This window comes from Canis lupus, chromosome 10 (genome assembly GCF_003254725.2).
Source record: "Canis lupus dingo isolate Sandy chromosome 10, ASM325472v2, whole genome shotgun sequence".
NCBI lineage: Eukaryota > Metazoa > Chordata > Mammalia > Carnivora > Canidae > Canis > Canis lupus.
The window spans coordinates 68,666,787-68,684,081 of record NC_064252.1 but is presented as its reverse complement, the minus strand read 5'-3'; the positions used below and the strand labels follow the sequence as shown (position 1 = coordinate 68,684,081).

At 50.8% G+C, this 17,295-nt stretch overlaps 1 protein-coding gene across 1 annotated transcript; it reads left to right on the top strand.

Moving 5' to 3' along the window:
- The first annotated feature begins 7,446 nt into the window (after window positions 1–7,446).
- Window positions 7,447–15,166, top strand: BMP10 (bone morphogenetic protein 10). Its single transcript, XM_025470210.3, has 2 exons — window positions 7,447–7,881; window positions 13,250–15,166. The coding sequence occupies exons 1-2, from the start codon at window positions 7,548–7,550 to the stop codon at window positions 14,188–14,190; spliced, it is 1,275 nt and encodes a 424-aa protein (XP_025325995.1). The 5' UTR covers window positions 7,447–7,547; the 3' UTR covers window positions 14,191–15,166.
- The last annotated feature ends 2,129 nt before the right edge of the window (window positions 15,167–17,295 follow it).

Sequence of the window (17,295 nt, the reverse complement as noted above, 5' to 3'; positions counted from 1 at the left end):
ATCACAATGATGCTTTGTCTCTTTGGGATTTGATGGATAATATCAATTTATATATTTTTTTCTAAGCGTGGGGCTGTCTCCCCTCCTCTTTTGAGGAAAGAGGATAAGATAACCATTTATCCTCTTGTTATTTTCAAGAGTTGGAGATAGCAGACAGGGTGCTAGTGCTCAGGGAAACAGGCGCCCTTCTCCCAGAACTTCTCCCACGGGCTGTTAAAGCACCGAGGCAAAGATTTGAAATTGTTCTCTCACAGCGAGGCCTTAAACCATCTGGATTTTGTTTTTGCATAAAGAGTGAAGTAGGCAATCGATATTTCCCATAAATGATCCCAACACCACTTCTCAGATCGTCGATCTTTTTCCCACTTGCATGCAAAATGCCAGCCATTATATACCACTTTTTCATATTTGCGAGGCTTTTTCCAAGCTCTTTTCTGTTTCTGATCTACTCCTACAACAACACAACACCAACTGGATTGTTGCTGATTTTTTTAAAGATTTATTTATTTTTTTATTCATGATAGATGTAGAGAGAGAGAGAGAGAGAGAGAGAGAGGCAGAGACACAGGAGGAGGGAGAAGCAGGCCCCACACAGGAGGAGGGAGAAGCAGGCCCCACGCCCGGAGCCCGACGCGGGACTCGATCCCGGGACTCCAGGATCGCGCCCTGGGCCAAAGGCAGGCGCCAAACCGCTGAGCCTCCCAGGGATCCCCATTATTGCTGATTTTTAAAGGGATTTAATATTTGCTAAGAAAAGTCTCTCACTGACTTCTCCGAGAGTGTGTTTGCTCTTCTTAATCCTTTGCTCCTACATTTAAATTTTAGGGCTACCTCTTCAAGTTCTATTAAAAAGTCCTCTTAGGATTGTGATTGAAATTTTATTGATGCTAAGCAGTGATTTAGGGAATATTGACACCTTTATTATATTGTCTTCTTAGTGATGATCTTGGAATGTTGCTACGTTTATATAAGTCTCCTTTCTTGTCCTTCAATAACATTTTTTTTTTTTTTTGCTCCTGGGTACCATGATTTACATGGGTTGAATTATTCATCGTAGAGTTGCGGGAGCCAGCACAATATTTTAAAGCCAGTGCTTGCTTCCCAACTCAAGCTATGCCTTTTGTCCAGAAGAGGACCTCCTGTTCTTTTTTTTTTTTTTTTTGACCTCCTGTTCTTTTACAGATGCTAGGAATGAATGAGCAGAGCAACAGAAGAGAGCCCCTATGCCTCAACCGGAGTCCGTAAAGTCAACCAACACAAGCGTCGGCGAGGATATGGAGCAACAGAGCACCTCCTGCGAGAAACGCAACAGGGAAAACCATTTGGGAAAACACTTTGGCAATTAAGGTTACTCGTAGTAGCACCATATGGAACGGGAAAAAAGAAACGACCCATGTGTCTATTAACATTGTAATGGACTATATATTTATAAAACCACTAACTATGCAATAGTGGAAGTCAATGAACCATAGCTACATGCACCAACCTACGTGCATCAGAAAACATTGTTAAGCCCAAAAATCAAGTCATACAAGAAAAGGTAGGATGTCATTCAATTTGTGTATGTTAAAACAGGCAAAAAACTAAACTCTGTATTTTAATGGATTTGTTCATATGTAATAAATTATAAAAGTGTAACAGATTGGTTAGCAGAAAACTCAGTCTAGTAATTACATCTGCCGAGGAGAAGGAAACGAATTGGGAAGGGTTCACTGTAAGGTTTTCCTTTTTCCTTTTTTTTTTTTTTTTTGATTTTACCCATTTATTTGAGATAGAGAGAGGGAGGGAGGGAGGGAGGGAGAGCACAAGCAAGGGGAGGTGGAGCAGGAGAAGCAGGCTCCTCGCTGAGCAGGGAGCCCGCTCTGCTCGATCCCAGGACCCTGGGGTCATGACCTGAGCTAAAGGAAGATGTTCAACCGACTGAGCCCCCCCAGGCTCCCCTCATGGTAGGTTTTAGAGATAACTGGCCTTCTCCACTTTTAAACCAGGTGGTGGATCCATGGTTATTCCAGTTTTATTATTTTTTCACACTTTTTATATACTTTACATAAATCCTTTGTGTATATGGTAAAAAGATTTTAGATGAAAAATGAATATTTTAGATGAGTGGTGTACTATGGTATAAAAACTGATCGTGATACGCAGTGGGCCTCGGGAAAGGCCTGCCCACTTTAATGATGGATACTTATTTTAAACGGCATTTGTGCTTTTACGGTATTACCGTGAGTAATCTAAGGAAGAGAATATTTGAATGTTTGCTGTGACTTATCCAATGACTCAATGACTATTTTATTCACTGCTCCGTGCCAAGGAAAGCTCTTCACGATACACTGGTGAACACAACGAGGATGCCTGACACTGTGAAGCCCATGTTCTCGCTAGGGAATAAGGCGTGGGTGACAGCGAAAGAGACAGAAAATCATGTGCGAGCTACATTAATCAGTTGTATCTTAAGTTGGGAGGTGACAAGAAGTGCTAGAGCAGGTAAGTAGGTCCCGGCCTGCTGGGCAGGCTGCCATTGAGTAGGGTACTCAGGGCAGGCTTCATTGAGGAGGTTACTTGTGAGCAAAGACGTGGAGGCGGTGAGGGTGACTGTGCAGGGGGTGGCGAGTCAGGCAGAGGAGCTGAAGCAAAGGTCCAAGGGTGGGAAGGGGCATGGGGTGTTTGAGGAATGAGAGAGGCCAGTGGGGCTGGAGTGGAGTTTGCAAGAGGAGTGACTCCAGAGAGGCCAGGGAGGGCCAGGGCCATGAAGGCTTCTGGAGGACTTAGCCCTTTGCTCCTAGCAAGGGAGGGACCGATGACACGCTGTCGTATCAGGATCTAGGCGCCATGCTCAGAATAAACTGCTAGGCGGCAAGGACAGCAAGGGTTAGTGGCCTATTACCACCACCCATGGGTGGCGCGGCACAGACTCCCAGCTTCTGTGCATCTCGGAGACGGCTGGGGGAGGCAAACGGTTGTCTGGCCACTCTGCGGTTCCTCTTTTCCAGACCTACATTTCCAGGGAGCAAACATATTAATATATTAATGCTTGTGAGGACTACGGGGCAACATGAAAACCCCTTAGGAGGTGACATAGGCTTGGTGACAGAAAGGAAAAGGCCAAGTTGTGTCCCTGTGTAGGATGGCTGTTAAAAAAAAAAAAAAAAAAAGAGGAATCCATGAGCTCCCAATTGGTGCAGCTCCTGCTAGTCTCAGACCTCCTCTACTGTGACTCTCCTTCTCGCCAGACTTCCCTAACCGCCACGACCACGGGCTGTCACTTCAGAGTCTTTGCATAGGCTGTTCCTTCCACCTGCAGTGCTCTTTCCTGCAGGGCCGGCATGGCCAGGTCCCTCGTCTCCCCACCTGGGAGGCCCTCCCCAGCTTCGGCAGTGAAACAGGAAGCCCCCTGCCCTCCGCATTGCTTATCCTCTCACTTTGGTTTGTTTTTTTCCACTGTAGTTATCCCCGCCCACCAGGCACTTCATTTTATTTGTAGGTTTGCTCATGGTCTCTCTTCTCCCCGCTGGAAAGTAGACTCGCAGGTCACGGGTTGGGTCCGTTTCCTCCAGGTTTTGTTTCTGAACGGCACCTGGCGCATAGCAGGTGTGTACACGAAATCTCGAAGAAGACTGTGACCAAGGCCTGAATTCTTTAATTTTTTTTATTGCTAGCCCAATTATTGGTGGGAATTCACATGAGAGGCCTTATTGGCGAGGGAAGGGCCCACGTGGAAGGTGAGAGAAGGAAGGAGGTAAGAGACTCTGTAAACCGCAGGCGTGGGTGGGGCTGAGTTGAGGTGACGGGTCCTCGTGTCGCTCCGTGAGAACCACCTGGCAGACCGGTGAGCCTCAGGTAGGCAGCAACCTAAATGCTGAGGGGACAGGAGGGGCGAGGGAGCACTTGCCAGCTGAAAATGCGGGCTCTGATACACAGGTTAATGAGCGATGCCACCGTCGGGGCAGCTTCCGGTCCCAGGGCAGGTGTTGGGGCAGGTGACATCAGAGAGGAGCAGGAGCTGTCTGGCCCACCCCAGGGGCAGAGGCTGGACATGGCGGCAAGATCTGGGCTGGAGAATGAGAGGGCAGCCAGGGAGCGGGCTCTAGCAGCAGGGGATGCGGTAACCGGCGCAGGCCAGCTGGCCTCGTCTGAGTCGGAAGCGTGTGGAGCTTGCAGAGCTCCGGCTTAGGATCTGTGGGCGACACGAACCTCTCCTGCTGTTCACAGGGCAGCGGTGACACGGAGGCCAGAATATCAAAATATTCCCATCCAGCCTGGTACGTAGCTGCTGCCCAAGCCCCTCCTCCAACGTCCCACCCCCGTCTCCCCAAGACCCAGAGCTCACTACCTGGAACTCGAGGCCTCTGGGACCCCGCTCTGGTGCTCTCTCTTGTGTCCGTTCTGACAGGTGGGGACCTGCCATGTCGCTTCCTGAATATTTGTATCATCATACCTGGTTTGAGAAGGGACACCTCAAACTCCTGGAAATTCCCTAGTGAGTTTGGCAAAAGCAGTGTCGTGCTTCTGACGTGGAGTCCAAGGTGCAAGTGGTTCCAAAAGCTTGGAGTCACGTCCGAAGGCCTCCCAACTTCACTGGCCTTCGGTCATCGGGGCAATCTGGTTGGTTACATTTTACTCAGGATCTGTTCAGTCCTAACAGGGAACAGCAGACCTCACCCTGGGGCAGTGGGGTCAGGGGGACAATGGATCCAACCTCCGCTGGATCACGGATCCCTTTGAGAATCTAATGGAGTTCAGCAGATCCCTTAGGTATTAGAACTCATCTTAAAAGTTGACCCCAAACTTCATAAAGCAGAGACTTTGGAGCTTTTTGAATTCGGGATTGAAAAGCATGACGTGTAGTTAATATTTTGCTTTCCACCCCAAGGGGGTTCACTTAAAATATCTAGACATGCTTTTTTTTTTTTTCATCTTTGGCTCAGCAGCATGGTCCTCTTCCATCCACTCTAAGTGAATTATAACACGCTCCAAACGAGCAGAGTCCAAAACCATGAGATCAGTGCAAAGGAGTAGAATAGATCGTGTCCAGAGGATCAAGACTCCGGAAGGAATGCGGGGATACTTGGACCTTTTAAAGTCCGATGAGGGCCCTCAGGAAAAGCTTCTGGGCAAAATCACGGGGATGGAGAGTCTGCAGCTAAAATGGAAGGTGCCCCAGTCCTGGAAGAGGGTGGAGGCCAGTCTCCTTCCTCGCCCGCCCCGCCACGGGTGTGGCCTGAGGACCCTGCCTCTCGAGGGGTCGTCGGCGATGAGCTGTGGCGAGCGACGGTTTCCCATTTTATCTTTAATCAGCCAGAAATGTAAACATTTACGATGCAGAACCCAGTCTAAATATCCAACCGCAAAAAATAAATAAATAAATAAATAAATAAATAAATAAATAAATAAATAAATAAATAAATATCCAACCGCCCCGGCTGCGCTAACACCGAGCCGGGGCGGGGGGGCTGGCGAAACCGCAGGTGCCCGTCTTTCCGCCTGGACTGCAAAGGGCTGGAGCTCAGCAAGGCCGATGCCTGCGTCTGGGGCCCTCAGTGCCGCCACTTAGCCCGCTGTCCTGCGGCGGAGACACGCGCCCGCCTGCCAGGACAGTTTCGGAGTGTGCGCTGACATCTGTGCGTGCGCGAAGAGAAACGGGTGCTCGTTTTGATGCCAGGGCCCCGCTGGTGCACCGTCGGGACCGCATGCAAGGCCTGCCCGCGGGATGGCCGGGACTCCTCACCCGGGACCTGTTGGGATATCCTCTATTTTCCACCTACACCTGGCTTCTTAACTCAGGAGCACGGCCGTCAGCCAAGTACGGCTTTGAATCAAACCAACCACCAAGCAGGTGGACAGTTTTGAGGAGAGACTCTTCCTCTGAGCACGATTCCTCCCACGGCAGTTGAGGAAACTGCCGTAACCTTGCATCTCTGGGAGTTGGAAAGGACCGGAAGACGGCTCCGGAGGGAGCCTGCAGGGAAGGAGATAGCGGAGACCCTGGAGCGGGCCCACTCGGGGTAAACGTCGGAAACTGTGGCTCCGAGCTGAGGGCACTCCAGGGTGCCGAGCCCTCGGGCCGCTTCTGAGCACCGGGCCGGGCACCTGCCACCTGCAGGAAGTGCCCTGGTAGGGTCGGGGGGTGTGAGCATCCCTGGCAGCAGCCGCAGCCCGCGCTCACCTGCCCGCCCTCACCTGCCCATGCTCACCTGCCCGCCCTCACCTGCCCGCCGTGCCCCACCGCCCGGGGTAGAAATCGAGATGGGCCTGATGGGTCTTTTGCTAAACCAGGTGCACAGCCGATTGTACCGCGGTTTCCTCAGACGAAGCCACCTGGCATTTTTCATCTGCCGGGGATGTTGTTTGCTCGACTTTTACTTGGAGCCACCGACAGCTTGGATGTGGCCCCGAAGGTGGATTTGGCAGGGACGTTGCCGCCCTAGTAATTCACGGCTCTGGGATGCAGCGAGCTCCCCATGCAGTGCAGGTGGCTGCCTCCTGGCTGCATGCACAGGGGTGGGGGGGTGGGGTTTGGGGGTGAGGCGGGGACCCGGCCTTCCTGCCCCTCTGTCCTGGCTCCAGGCTTGGGGAGCGCCGGTTTCGAAGTCTGATTGTTCTTCCCTTTTCGCAGGAGTCGGAACGCCCAGGTTCAAATCCCGACTCTGTCGCCTTGTAGCTCGGTGGCCTCCGGCAAGTTATGGGATCTTAGTGACCCGTCCGTGCCGTGGGCATGATAACAGGGCTGTGAGGGGGCGCACACGTGGTGATGTACGTAAGGCACTCGGCACAATGCCTGTTTATAGGAAAGCACCTGATAGATTGTAGTTGCTATTATAATTAAACACTCACCCTATTTTTCAAAAGCCACTTAAGCCAGATCAAATCTGTTATGAAAAAGGCCCTCGACCACGAGGTTTATACTTCCTTGTTTCTAAAAATGTAAACTTCTAGAAATCTGTGTGAATTCATTTAGACTAACGCGGAGATGTGGGATACTCGGCCTTTCTTCAGAAACGTTGACGTGAAGCTGGAAGCCCCATCACTTGAACTAATCCGTGGTGCCGTTGACGTGGATCGCGCTGGTTCTCGGTATCTCTTCCATGCATGTGTGAAAGCAAACCACATAAAAGCAGAACTTAGGCATTCCTGCCAAAAGGAAGTGAATTGAAAGGAAGAGAAGCAGAGCTTCCACAAGGAGAAAATTGTCCTATCTCTTAGCCAGTGTCAGAATGTGGACATGTTTATAAAATGCTCATTAAAAGAAAAAAGGATCGCAAGATAGAAACAAAATCTGGTGCACAAGTTTACACTAGAGAGATAAGAAAGGCTAGGCCCCTATAGGGGATTTTGTTATCCAATTACGGCAACCTGACTTTTGGTGGGGCGGGCGGTGGGGGGGGGGGAGTGTGGAGAGGAAGGGAGGTAGGGGGAGGGAGAGAGAGGGGAAGAGTTTCCAAACTTGTCTCCAGTGACACGAGACATTAACGCTCCATCAGATAAAACTGCCACTTAGAGCCCAGGAGAGCTAAATCTTCCTGGGCTGGCCTGGGGGCTCGAGCACAGTCATGGGTTCTCTGGCCCTGCAGCTGTGCGCGGTCTTCGGCCTGGTGGCTCACTCGGTTTCTGGCAGCCCCATCATGAGCCTGGAGCAGTCGCCTCTGGAAGAAGACATGCCCCTCTTTGACGATGTCTTCTCGGAGCAAGACAGTGTCGACTTCAACACGTTGCTGCAGACCATGAAGAATGAGTTTCTCAAGACGCTGAACTTATCCGACATCCCTCCCCAGGACTCAGCCAAGGTGGACCCACCGGAGTACATGCTGGAACTCTACAACAAATTTGCGACGGATCGGACCTCCATGCCCTCGGCCAACATCATTAGGAGTTTCAAGAACGAAGGTAAGTTTACCTGTTATTGATGGAATTGGGCTCGGAATTTTTTTTTTTCTTCCCCGAGAGCAGCGTTAAGTAAATTCACAATTTGTGGGAGTAATACAGCTAAGGGTGAGTGCATCTGTGTGGGGCTGTGCATACAAAGATGCTCAAAAACAACGCATCTTTTGTTTTTATACCGTTTTCATGGTCGTTTCCCAAATGTTTTATACCGTTTTCATGGTCGTTTCCCAAATGTTATTAAAAGGTACCCAAGAGGGCAGCCCGGGTGGCTCAGCGGTTTAGTGCTGCCTTCGGCCCAGGGCGTGATCCCGGAGTCCCAGGATCGAGTCCCACGTCGGGCTCCCTGCGTGGAGCCTGCTTCTCCCTCTGCCTGTGTCTCTGCCTCTCTCTCTGTGTCTCTCATAAATAAATAAATAAAATCTTTAAAAAAATTTTAAAAAGGTACCAAAGAATGTCTTTTAACCAAAAGCTGTAAAGCATCTACCATCCTGACCTCATAACCGGGCCTTTAAAATTTTTAAATTTGAACAGCAAGAAATGCAAAAAATTAGTGCTGCTGTACTACTCTACCTTTGTCCGGCATTTTCCAGGTTTGTCTTTTAATTGGCCGAAAGATTGTCAGCTTCTCCTTAGAGTGAAAATAGGTGAAAACTAAAAAGTCCAGACTTGTGCCTCACTCAAGCTTTGATTGTATTTCCATTTTCTGACCTTATTTAAGAAGTATTCAGACAGGATGAAAACTTCTATTTCAGAGGTTCTCCCTAAAGTTTTGTTGTGTTGTGTGACGTGGACGTCCTTGAATCGCTGTTTATAATGTCCAGGAAGTTTGCACGGCCCAGTTAATGATGCCCCTTACTTCAGTCTTCATGAATAGCAATGTGCAAGCCTTAAATATCAGCAGGAAAACCAGGTTAGCCCCCCTCCGCCAGCTTTTATTCAGTGACTAAACGGCCTGATGTAGCAAGTTAATCCTTTATCTAATACGGTGCCAGTAGGCAAAAATACATTTTTTTCCCCCTAGTGTGCGTGGTAAAAGATCTGGGTCCAAAGAAGTGAATTCTTTAATATTTACCATTGTCATTGACCACATACAAAAGAGGGTTTGGGTTGATGTTGATCAGCAGTTCCTAAAAGCAGAAAGGTGCTAGCAAAGAAATGGCTTAGGGTTTGGAATTTTGAGACAGGCTTGATTCAGCAGTTGTGGATATTTTAGCTTGGTTTCTCTGAACCTCAGTTTTCTCATCCGTGAGTTGGGGGTAATAAGCGCACGTAACACAGCTGAGCGATCTCCAAGAGGGTATGGGTAGGAAAGCACTGCATTTGCTGTGAACCGGGGACACACGTTAGATATTACTCAGGAATTCCCTCAGTTCTAGGCGTCGGAGGACATGTGCAGTGGGGATGGCTCAGTCTCGGAGACACCGTTTGCCTTGACAATTTAGATAACTGGCCCAATGGTAGATAGTCAGTGACGCGTTGGGGACGTTTCCTAATAACCTTTAGCCACGTAATGGAAATGGCAAGAGTGAGATTGCAGATTCCTCTTGGGGGTGAGCCTGCGCTGGAGAGGAGTGGCCTGCCTCCACAGGAGCCCTCCTGGGGTTTCTGAGCCCCGCGCCGGGGGCCCGGCTCAGGGTGCGGGTGGGACAACGTTCGCACGCCCTGAGACAACAGGAGTTTTTCAGGTTCCGCATCTCCGGGGGAGGGTTTCGTGCCCGAGGTCAGGCAGTGCAGTTTCCGGAGCGTCTTACTCCTGGAGAGCAGCGGAAGCAGGAGCGGATTCCGCCCTGGGCGGTGGCCCCGGTGGCTCTTACGGTCTCACTTTTGGCCCCTTTGGGTCTGCACAGTGCAGCTGCCTGGGAGACAAAGACCGGCCCCGCCCGGCCCCACCCCCAAAGCCAAACCAGAAAAAAAAAAAACCTTCCCCAAATGTAACTAGTCAGGGGGAAACAAGTGCATTTCTAAGGTAGAAAAAGCACGAGTTGAATTCCTCCTACGGCTGCCCTCGCTTTGCCATCTTGGGGAAGTCGGTCCTCGGCACTGACCCCCATTTCTTCTGGTGTAAAAATGAACACGACGGAAATGAATGGTCATTGTAGGAACTAAATAAAACAGGGCTTGCAAAACACTGGCACGTTTAAATATGTTCAACTAACATCCGTTCCCCTGCCTAGAATGCGACACCTCCATCCAGTGCTTTGTTTTTTGTTTGTTTTTGAGGATTTTATTTATTTATTCATGAGAGACCCAGAGACAGAGAGAGGGAGAGACACAGGCGGAGATAGGAGAAAGCTCCATGCGGGGAGCCCGATGGGGACTCGATCCCAGGACCCCGGGGTCACGCCCTGACGTGAAGGCAGGTGCTGAACCGCTGAGCCACCCGGGCGCCCCTCCGTCTACTACTTTGTATACTTGCACGTGCCCAGTGAGCTTATTTTTTCCACAGCTTTACTGAAGTGCAATTGACCTGCGATAAACTGTACATATTTGAGGTGTATAATCAGCCAGGTTTTGACATTGGTAGACACCCGATGAAGCCGTTGCCGCAGCCAAGATGGTAAACATATTCATCACCATGAAAAATGTTCCTGTTCTCCTTTGTAATCCCTTCCCCCCACTACCGTGAGCTTTTTATTCTGTACTTTTCTCATGGGTGGAGCAACCAGTCTACTCCATTTGTGGTCTTCCCATGCTCCCCATCCAAGGAGAGTCAAGTCTCTCTATTCTTATAAGAGGGGAACAGCTCCCAAGATCCTTGATGTGTCAAGGACCCATGGATGCCCATGGGAAAACAGTAAAACAGTTTATCAAACAGATAATTCAGCTTGATCTGATGTCCAGAACCATCAACTAGTCAATATTTTAAAAGTGTTGCCTCAATTTAAGGCATCGTGATAGCTTGGAGGCCTAGAAGGGAGTTTAAGCTGTGCGACCTGCCAGCATGATGACAATCTGGTTGGGAAGATCCACTCATAAAAAGGAAACTGAAGGGCAGCCCAGGTGGCTCAGCAGTTTGGCCCCTGCCTTTGGCCCAGGCGTGATCCTGGGGTCCCGGGATCGAGTCCCGCGTCGGGCTCCCTGCGTGGAGCCTGCTTCTCCCTCTGCCTGTGTCTCTGCCTCTCTCTCTCTCTGTCTCTCATGAATAAATAAATAAAATCTTAAAAAAAAGGAAACTGAAATGTAAAGGATGTAAATGGTAAAGCTCAAAGGAGAGAGAGAGAAAGTATTTGAATCACTAAAACTACTCCTGAAACCAATATTACACCGTATGTTCACTAAGTATAATTTAAAGAAAAACTTAAAAAAAAAAGGGGGTGGTGGTGGTAAATACTCAAGTGACCCAGGAGACAGTGAACTTCTAGATGGAGAGGTGAAGGAAGGAAAATCCCATGAGGAGGGGACACAGCTAGAAAGGTGGAGGCGAGGGGAGAAGGCTTTCCAGGAGCCAGAAGCGCGTCTCCAAACGTGCGGCGCACAGCAAGGCACAGGAGTGTTTCGGCAAATGGTGAAGATATCAGTCTGCTTCAAAGAGGAGGGTTTATAGTTTCTTTAATCTTTCAACAAACATCAATTGTTCAATTACAATGTTCCATGGGCTGTAGGGGAATGAATGGGAACTATGACTCGATCAAGAGGTGAAGGCCTGGTTCTGGCTGGTTTTAAGAGTCTTGCTGGAGAGTTTAAATTCATCTCATTGACCCGTATTTCCCACTGGCAGTGTATGAGATGATTTCAAGTGGTACCCTTCACAGAGCACGCTGTGAATCCTGTGAAATTATTATATTTTTTCACTAAGGTGGATCAGATAAAAGAATCCACGTGACCATCACCTCGGTCTCCTCATTTCCTGAATGTGGTTGCTTAGGACAGGCCTAAAAGAGAGATCATGTCTAAAAATCATCTTACAAAGTTAAAGAAAAATATTAAGAAAATGGTCTGAAACAGGGAACCCACTAAAATAATGAACTGGCGTACAGGTGGGAAAACACTGCCAGAGATGATAGAGAACACCTCAGTTGGTGGTCCTTAGGGCTCTGCTGTCCTGGAACCCTTTGATGGATGACAGATGCCTCCAGGGGAGTCCTGTGTTACCTGGGACAAGTGTACAGGAGCGTTGGGCTCCTACAAAATTCCCAGATAGAAAGTCAACATGATAATATTTGGAGGTGTGCTGCTTCTTCTTTTTTTAAAGATTTTTATTCACTCATTCATGAAAGACACGGAGAGAGAGAGAGGCAGAGACACAGGCAGAGGGAGAAGCAGGCTCCATGCAAGGAGCCCGATGTGGGACTCGATCCTGGAACTCTGGGATCATGCCCTGAGCCAAAGGCAGATGCTCAACTGCTAAGCCACCCAGGTGCCCTGGAGGTGTGCTTCTGAGAATGAAGGACCTTTCATAAACATTCGGAGGGATTCTTAGGCGCCAAACTCCATGCGGGTCACTAAGGGTATGAGACTAAAGCAATCCATCGGTCCCAAGGTTCAGTTTCTCCCATTCCTCCTTGTTGAAGACCACACCCCCCAAATTCAACCACCGCGACCCCTCCCCCCTTGGTTTATGGCTATCTGGTCGACCTCATTAGACTTCGGTGTCTAGAGCAGCAGTCAGCAAACCCTTTCTGTAAAGGGCCAGACAGATAGCAAATATTTTAGGTTTCGCGGACCATGTGTTCTTACAACTCTGACATTGCAGGGCAACAGTAGCCGCTGATGACACCGAGATAAATGGGCCAGGCTGTGTTCTCCTGATCCTTTATTTCCAGAAATAGGTGGCAGGCCCAACCCAGCCCATGGGCTTGAGTTTGCCAACCCCTGATTAGCCTGGAGGTCTTTTAGGGAGCCCAAAGCTCAGCCCACCCTGTGGGGAATCTTCACCCATTACAAATGCAAATATGAAAAGCCATCAAGTGCTCCTCCCTGAAAAGCATCCAAAAAAAAACCAAAAACAAAAACAAAAAAAAACAAAAAAAATCCCACCACTCCATGTCTCATTTGATGTCTCTTCCCTGGTTAGGATAATTAGGGGCTTGCCTGCGGGGTCTCCAGGGTCCCTCCCATCTTTGCAATTCTGTGGCTGATAAGCCATGCAAGCAAGGCTGGGAGAGTGTCCTCCCATTCATTAGGGAGCCACTTTCCATCTCACTCTTGGCAGCCTGAGTCAGTTTAGGCTTCTACCATTGACCTTTCAGTGCTTTCTGTTGGAAAATGCTAACATTGTGTTTGTTTTCATTGATTGTCACTGCCCCCCCCCCATTTCTCTGTATCAAGCTTCCCGCACAGACAGGCCCTCTGAACGCATAAAGAAGCATCTGTTTTTCCCCGTGACACACTACAAATCTGATTTTTGTCTTTTTTTTTTTTTTTTTTTCAGATCTGTTTTCCCAGCCAGCCAGTTTTAACGGGCTCCGAAAGTACCCCCTCCTCTTCAACGTGTCCATCCCTCATCATGAAGAGGTTATCATGGCCGAGCTCAGGTTGTACACACTGGTGCAAAGAGACCGCCTGATATATGATGGAGTAGATCGCAAGATTACCATTTTTGAGGTACTAGAGAGCAGAGGGGACACTGAGGGCGAAAGGAGCATGCTGGTCTTGGTGTCGGGAGAGATCTACGGAACCAACAGTGAGTGGGAGACTTTTGACGTCACCGATGCCATCAGGCGTTGGCAAAGGTCGGGCTCGTCCACTCACCAGCTGGAGGTCCACATCGAGAGCAGACACGACGGAACCGAAGATGCCGGCAGGGGACACCTGGAAATAGACACCAGTGCCCGAAATAAGCACGTCCCTTTGCTCGTCGTGTTTTCTGACGACCAGAGCAGCGAGAAGGAGCGGAAGGAGGAACTGAATGAGATGATCGCCCATGAGCAACTTCTGGAGCTCGACAACCTGGGCCTGGAAGGCTATTCCAGTGGGCCGGGAGAAGAAGCCCTGCTGCAGATGAGGTCAAACATCATCTACGATTCTACTGCCCGCATCAGAAGGAACGCTAAGGGAAACTACTGCAAGAGGACCCCGCTCTACATCGACTTCAAAGAGATAGGCTGGGACTCTTGGATCATCGCCCCCCCCGGATACGAAGCCTACGAATGCCGTGGGGTTTGCAACTACCCCCTGGCAGAGCACCTCACACCCACAAAGCACGCGATCATCCAGGCCTTGGTCCACCTCAAGAATTCCCAAAAGGCTTCCAAGGTCTGCTGTGTGCCCACCAAGCTAGAGCCCATCTCCATCCTCTATTTAGACAAGGGCGTCGTCACCTACAAGTTCAAATACGAAGGCATGGCAGTGTCCGAATGCGGCTGTAGATAGAAGAGGAGTCCCGTGCTTATTTAATGACTGTAAATGTGTATATTTTGTGCTCCTATTTAATGAGATTATTTAATAAGAGTGTACAGATCACAGAGGCTGGCTGCCTTAGGGAAGTGGGCAAATCAGTTTGTTGTACGAAATGCGTATTTTGCTAATTCAGTCTCGTCCCTTCCAATCCGTTTTTCTCTGGACTTGCCATTTGCTGGCAATGCCACTTCCGGCAGCGAGTGGCAAGCCCCGCTCACCGTCCTAACCCGAGCTAGAGTGTCAGATGGTAGGTGTTTGTGTATGTATATGTGTATATAGGCAAACTCACAGAACTCTTCTGGTTCCATAAAGATAGGTTAATTATACTCACACGTGTGCACGACTCCATGAAATGTGTATATATTAAAAACCAATGGTACGTTTCCAGTCAACTCTTCTCTGAGTAGGATCTGTCTCAAGATAATTAGCACCCAGGGTTCGAGCATCCTGGGATCCGTCCTAGGAATTCCTAAATGCTACCGGAGGCGGAGGCGTCGCTTTTATGGGTTGCGTTTTCGCCGTTGCTCAGAGCCACAGGACCAGGTAAAGGGCGCTCGCTGCCTGTTTGAGGGGAGGGTGATTTGATGCAGAAACCAGGTGGTTTCCAGAGGCAGCGGCCTCAAGCTACATTAGCAAAGGAGGAGCCCCCGGAGCACCGCCGCGCTCTAGAGGGCAGCACCCGGTCAAGAAAAGGCGACCGAGGAGCCTGCAGGACGTTCCTGAGAGAACAGGACCGCAAGGCCCGGCCTGGCCGCGTGTGTTGGACTGTCGGGCGCGGAGGGCAGAGGAGGGGGAGGGCGCTCGCGGGGGAGGAGACAAAGGGATGTAGATGCTCTCCTAGGATGTGTCTGTAAAATTGTCAGCAGTTTTAACTGGAGAATTAAAGCTTTTGGACAAAATAAAATCACCCAAGACCAAGAGGAGGAAAATCAGAAGGGCTCTTGTCTGTTGGACTCTTCTTCATACTTTGCCTCAATTTTTCCTAGTCCTCCCTTGCCTCTGCGCCTCTGCTTTTGCTTCTTCCCTCTTTCTCTTTTTGCCCCCAGCGCCTCGGGTCCTTCTCTCATTCCCAAGTCCGCCCCCGCCCCCGTCTCCACCGGTCCTCAGTGCCCTTGCTGCGGGTTGGAAGGGGACATTCGAAACCACGCGCTGTTGGGGAGGGTGAAGTTAGCGCTCTAATCTCGAGATTTCCTCCCAGTATGTCATTTGATTTTGTGCTTCTTCTTTTTTTTTTTTTTAAGATTTTATTTATTTATTCCTGAGAGACACAGAGAGAGAGGGGCAGAGACACAGGCAGAGGGAGAAGCAGGCTCCATGCAGGGAGCCCGACGTGGGACTCGATCCCCGGTCTCCAGGATCACGCCCTGGGCTGAAGGCGGCGCTAAACCCCTGCGCCCCCCGGGCCGCCCTTGCTTTTGTTCTAATAATGTTCTTCACTAAAGGTTTTATCCAAGAAGAATAGTTAAGTGTAAGGAAAAGGAAAGCAGGGTCCAACAGGATAACTCATCAACAGAGCAGGTGACTCAATGGCTACGGCTGGAATCCACAGTCGGGGTTGCCTCATGCCTAGAAACCCTACAGCTCCCCGCCCCCTTCTGCAGTCTTCCTGGTTTGGAACTGGCCCAGACAAGGGGCTGGGCCGCCGTCCTGATGGGGGTGGTCCCCTAGGGTAGCCAGCACCATGGATGGGATGGACACGACCTTGGGGCCCAGCGCCGGCCCGCGTGCAGGAGGTGGGTGCTTGGGGGGCACCCAGCGCCGTGCGGCCCTGACCCATGCGGGCCCCTCCGGGCGTCCACGCTGACGCCTCACGCTTCTCCGAATGGGTCTCCAGCACGTGGGCCACCACTCGCCCGCCGAATGCCTCCTGGTGAAGCCTTGCTTGTGTGCGTGCGTCTCAGCCTCAGCCTCCTTTCACCAGCCTCCGGGGCCAGGAGCCCATATGGCGCCAGGAACCAGAGGTGCGGGGAGCTGCTTTGCAGGACATTTTCCCCAATTTGGACAACCTCTCTGCACGTCCACCGCCCATCTGAGTCCAGAGGGCAGGTCCTGGGAATTTCCTGCCCCCGAAAGGTTGCATTTTGCCCGTCGGTGGGCACGACGCAGTGAGGGACACTTGAGGTGCCCCTCGGCTCAGAATCGTTCATGTGCAAGAGGGCGTCCTGGAGGCTGGCGTGCGGACGTGCCTGAGTGTGCATGTGCCTGTGTGTGCATGTGTGTGTGTTCATAGCTGGCTGGGACAGCCCCCTGGGGGCCCTGCACGAGCTGGGGCGCGTCCTTGACGTCCGCGGGACGCCCCGTCTGCATTTACCTGAGCTCTGCTTCTCCTTCCTGAGGAACATGTGCTGCAGCCTCAGCTGAACGGGGAAGCTGCCGTCAGACAAGAGGCCAAGTGCTCTCTCTGTATAAAACACCGACGTGACGGGCACGTGCACACGTCGAGGGGGGCCATCCCGCCTCCGAGGCCTGCTTCCGCTACCCACGCGCTACCACCCGGTTTTTGCCAAATTGCTGAGACCTTGCCAGGCCACCCTCAGGGACGCGCCTGCAGCCCTGACGTTAGAACGGAGCGGGATGTGCCAGGCCTGCCTCCTTGGTGCTCCCCGCCGACGGGGCCAGGTTGGGGAGACACCTTGCGGCGAGCGCTCACATCCCTCTTCTGCTGGAGACACGTGAAGGGCCAGGCCGGCAGTGAGCACGCCGTGTACCCCAGACGTCAGTCCTTCTACCACCCGCCGCACAGAAGCACGCAGTTCTGTGGTTTGCTTCTTCACTCGACGGAGAAAAGAGCACCGAAGGCCGCAGACTGGTCCTTCAGATGCCGCTAGTTGCATTCTTTTTTGTTTTTTTTTTTCTCATGGAGAAATGCAAAGGCATAAATGATCAGTAGGAGCTCCCCCGGCCCCCGACCCCTGCCCCGGGGCTCCTCTCAGGCCTCCTGCAGCGAGTCTACATCGCTGTGGCAACACCATCCTTGGGAAGCAGAAATCACTGATGTCCTCTCTGGCCACAGACCATGGCTGCTCCCACACTAGTCATTTTTGACTCTTTGGTAGAAGAATCATGGTCCCTGCAGCT

Excerpts from the sequence above, each read along its gene's own strand:
- BMP10 (XM_025470210.3), top strand. The coding sequence starts at position 7,548 with ATGGGTTCTCTGGCCCTGCAGCTGTGCGCGGTCTTCGGCCTGGTGGCT. Across the intron at positions 7,882-13,249 it reads TAGGAGTTTCAAGAACGAAG|ATCTGTTTTCCCAGCCAGCC; the intron begins GTAAGTTTACCT and ends TTTTTTTTTCAG.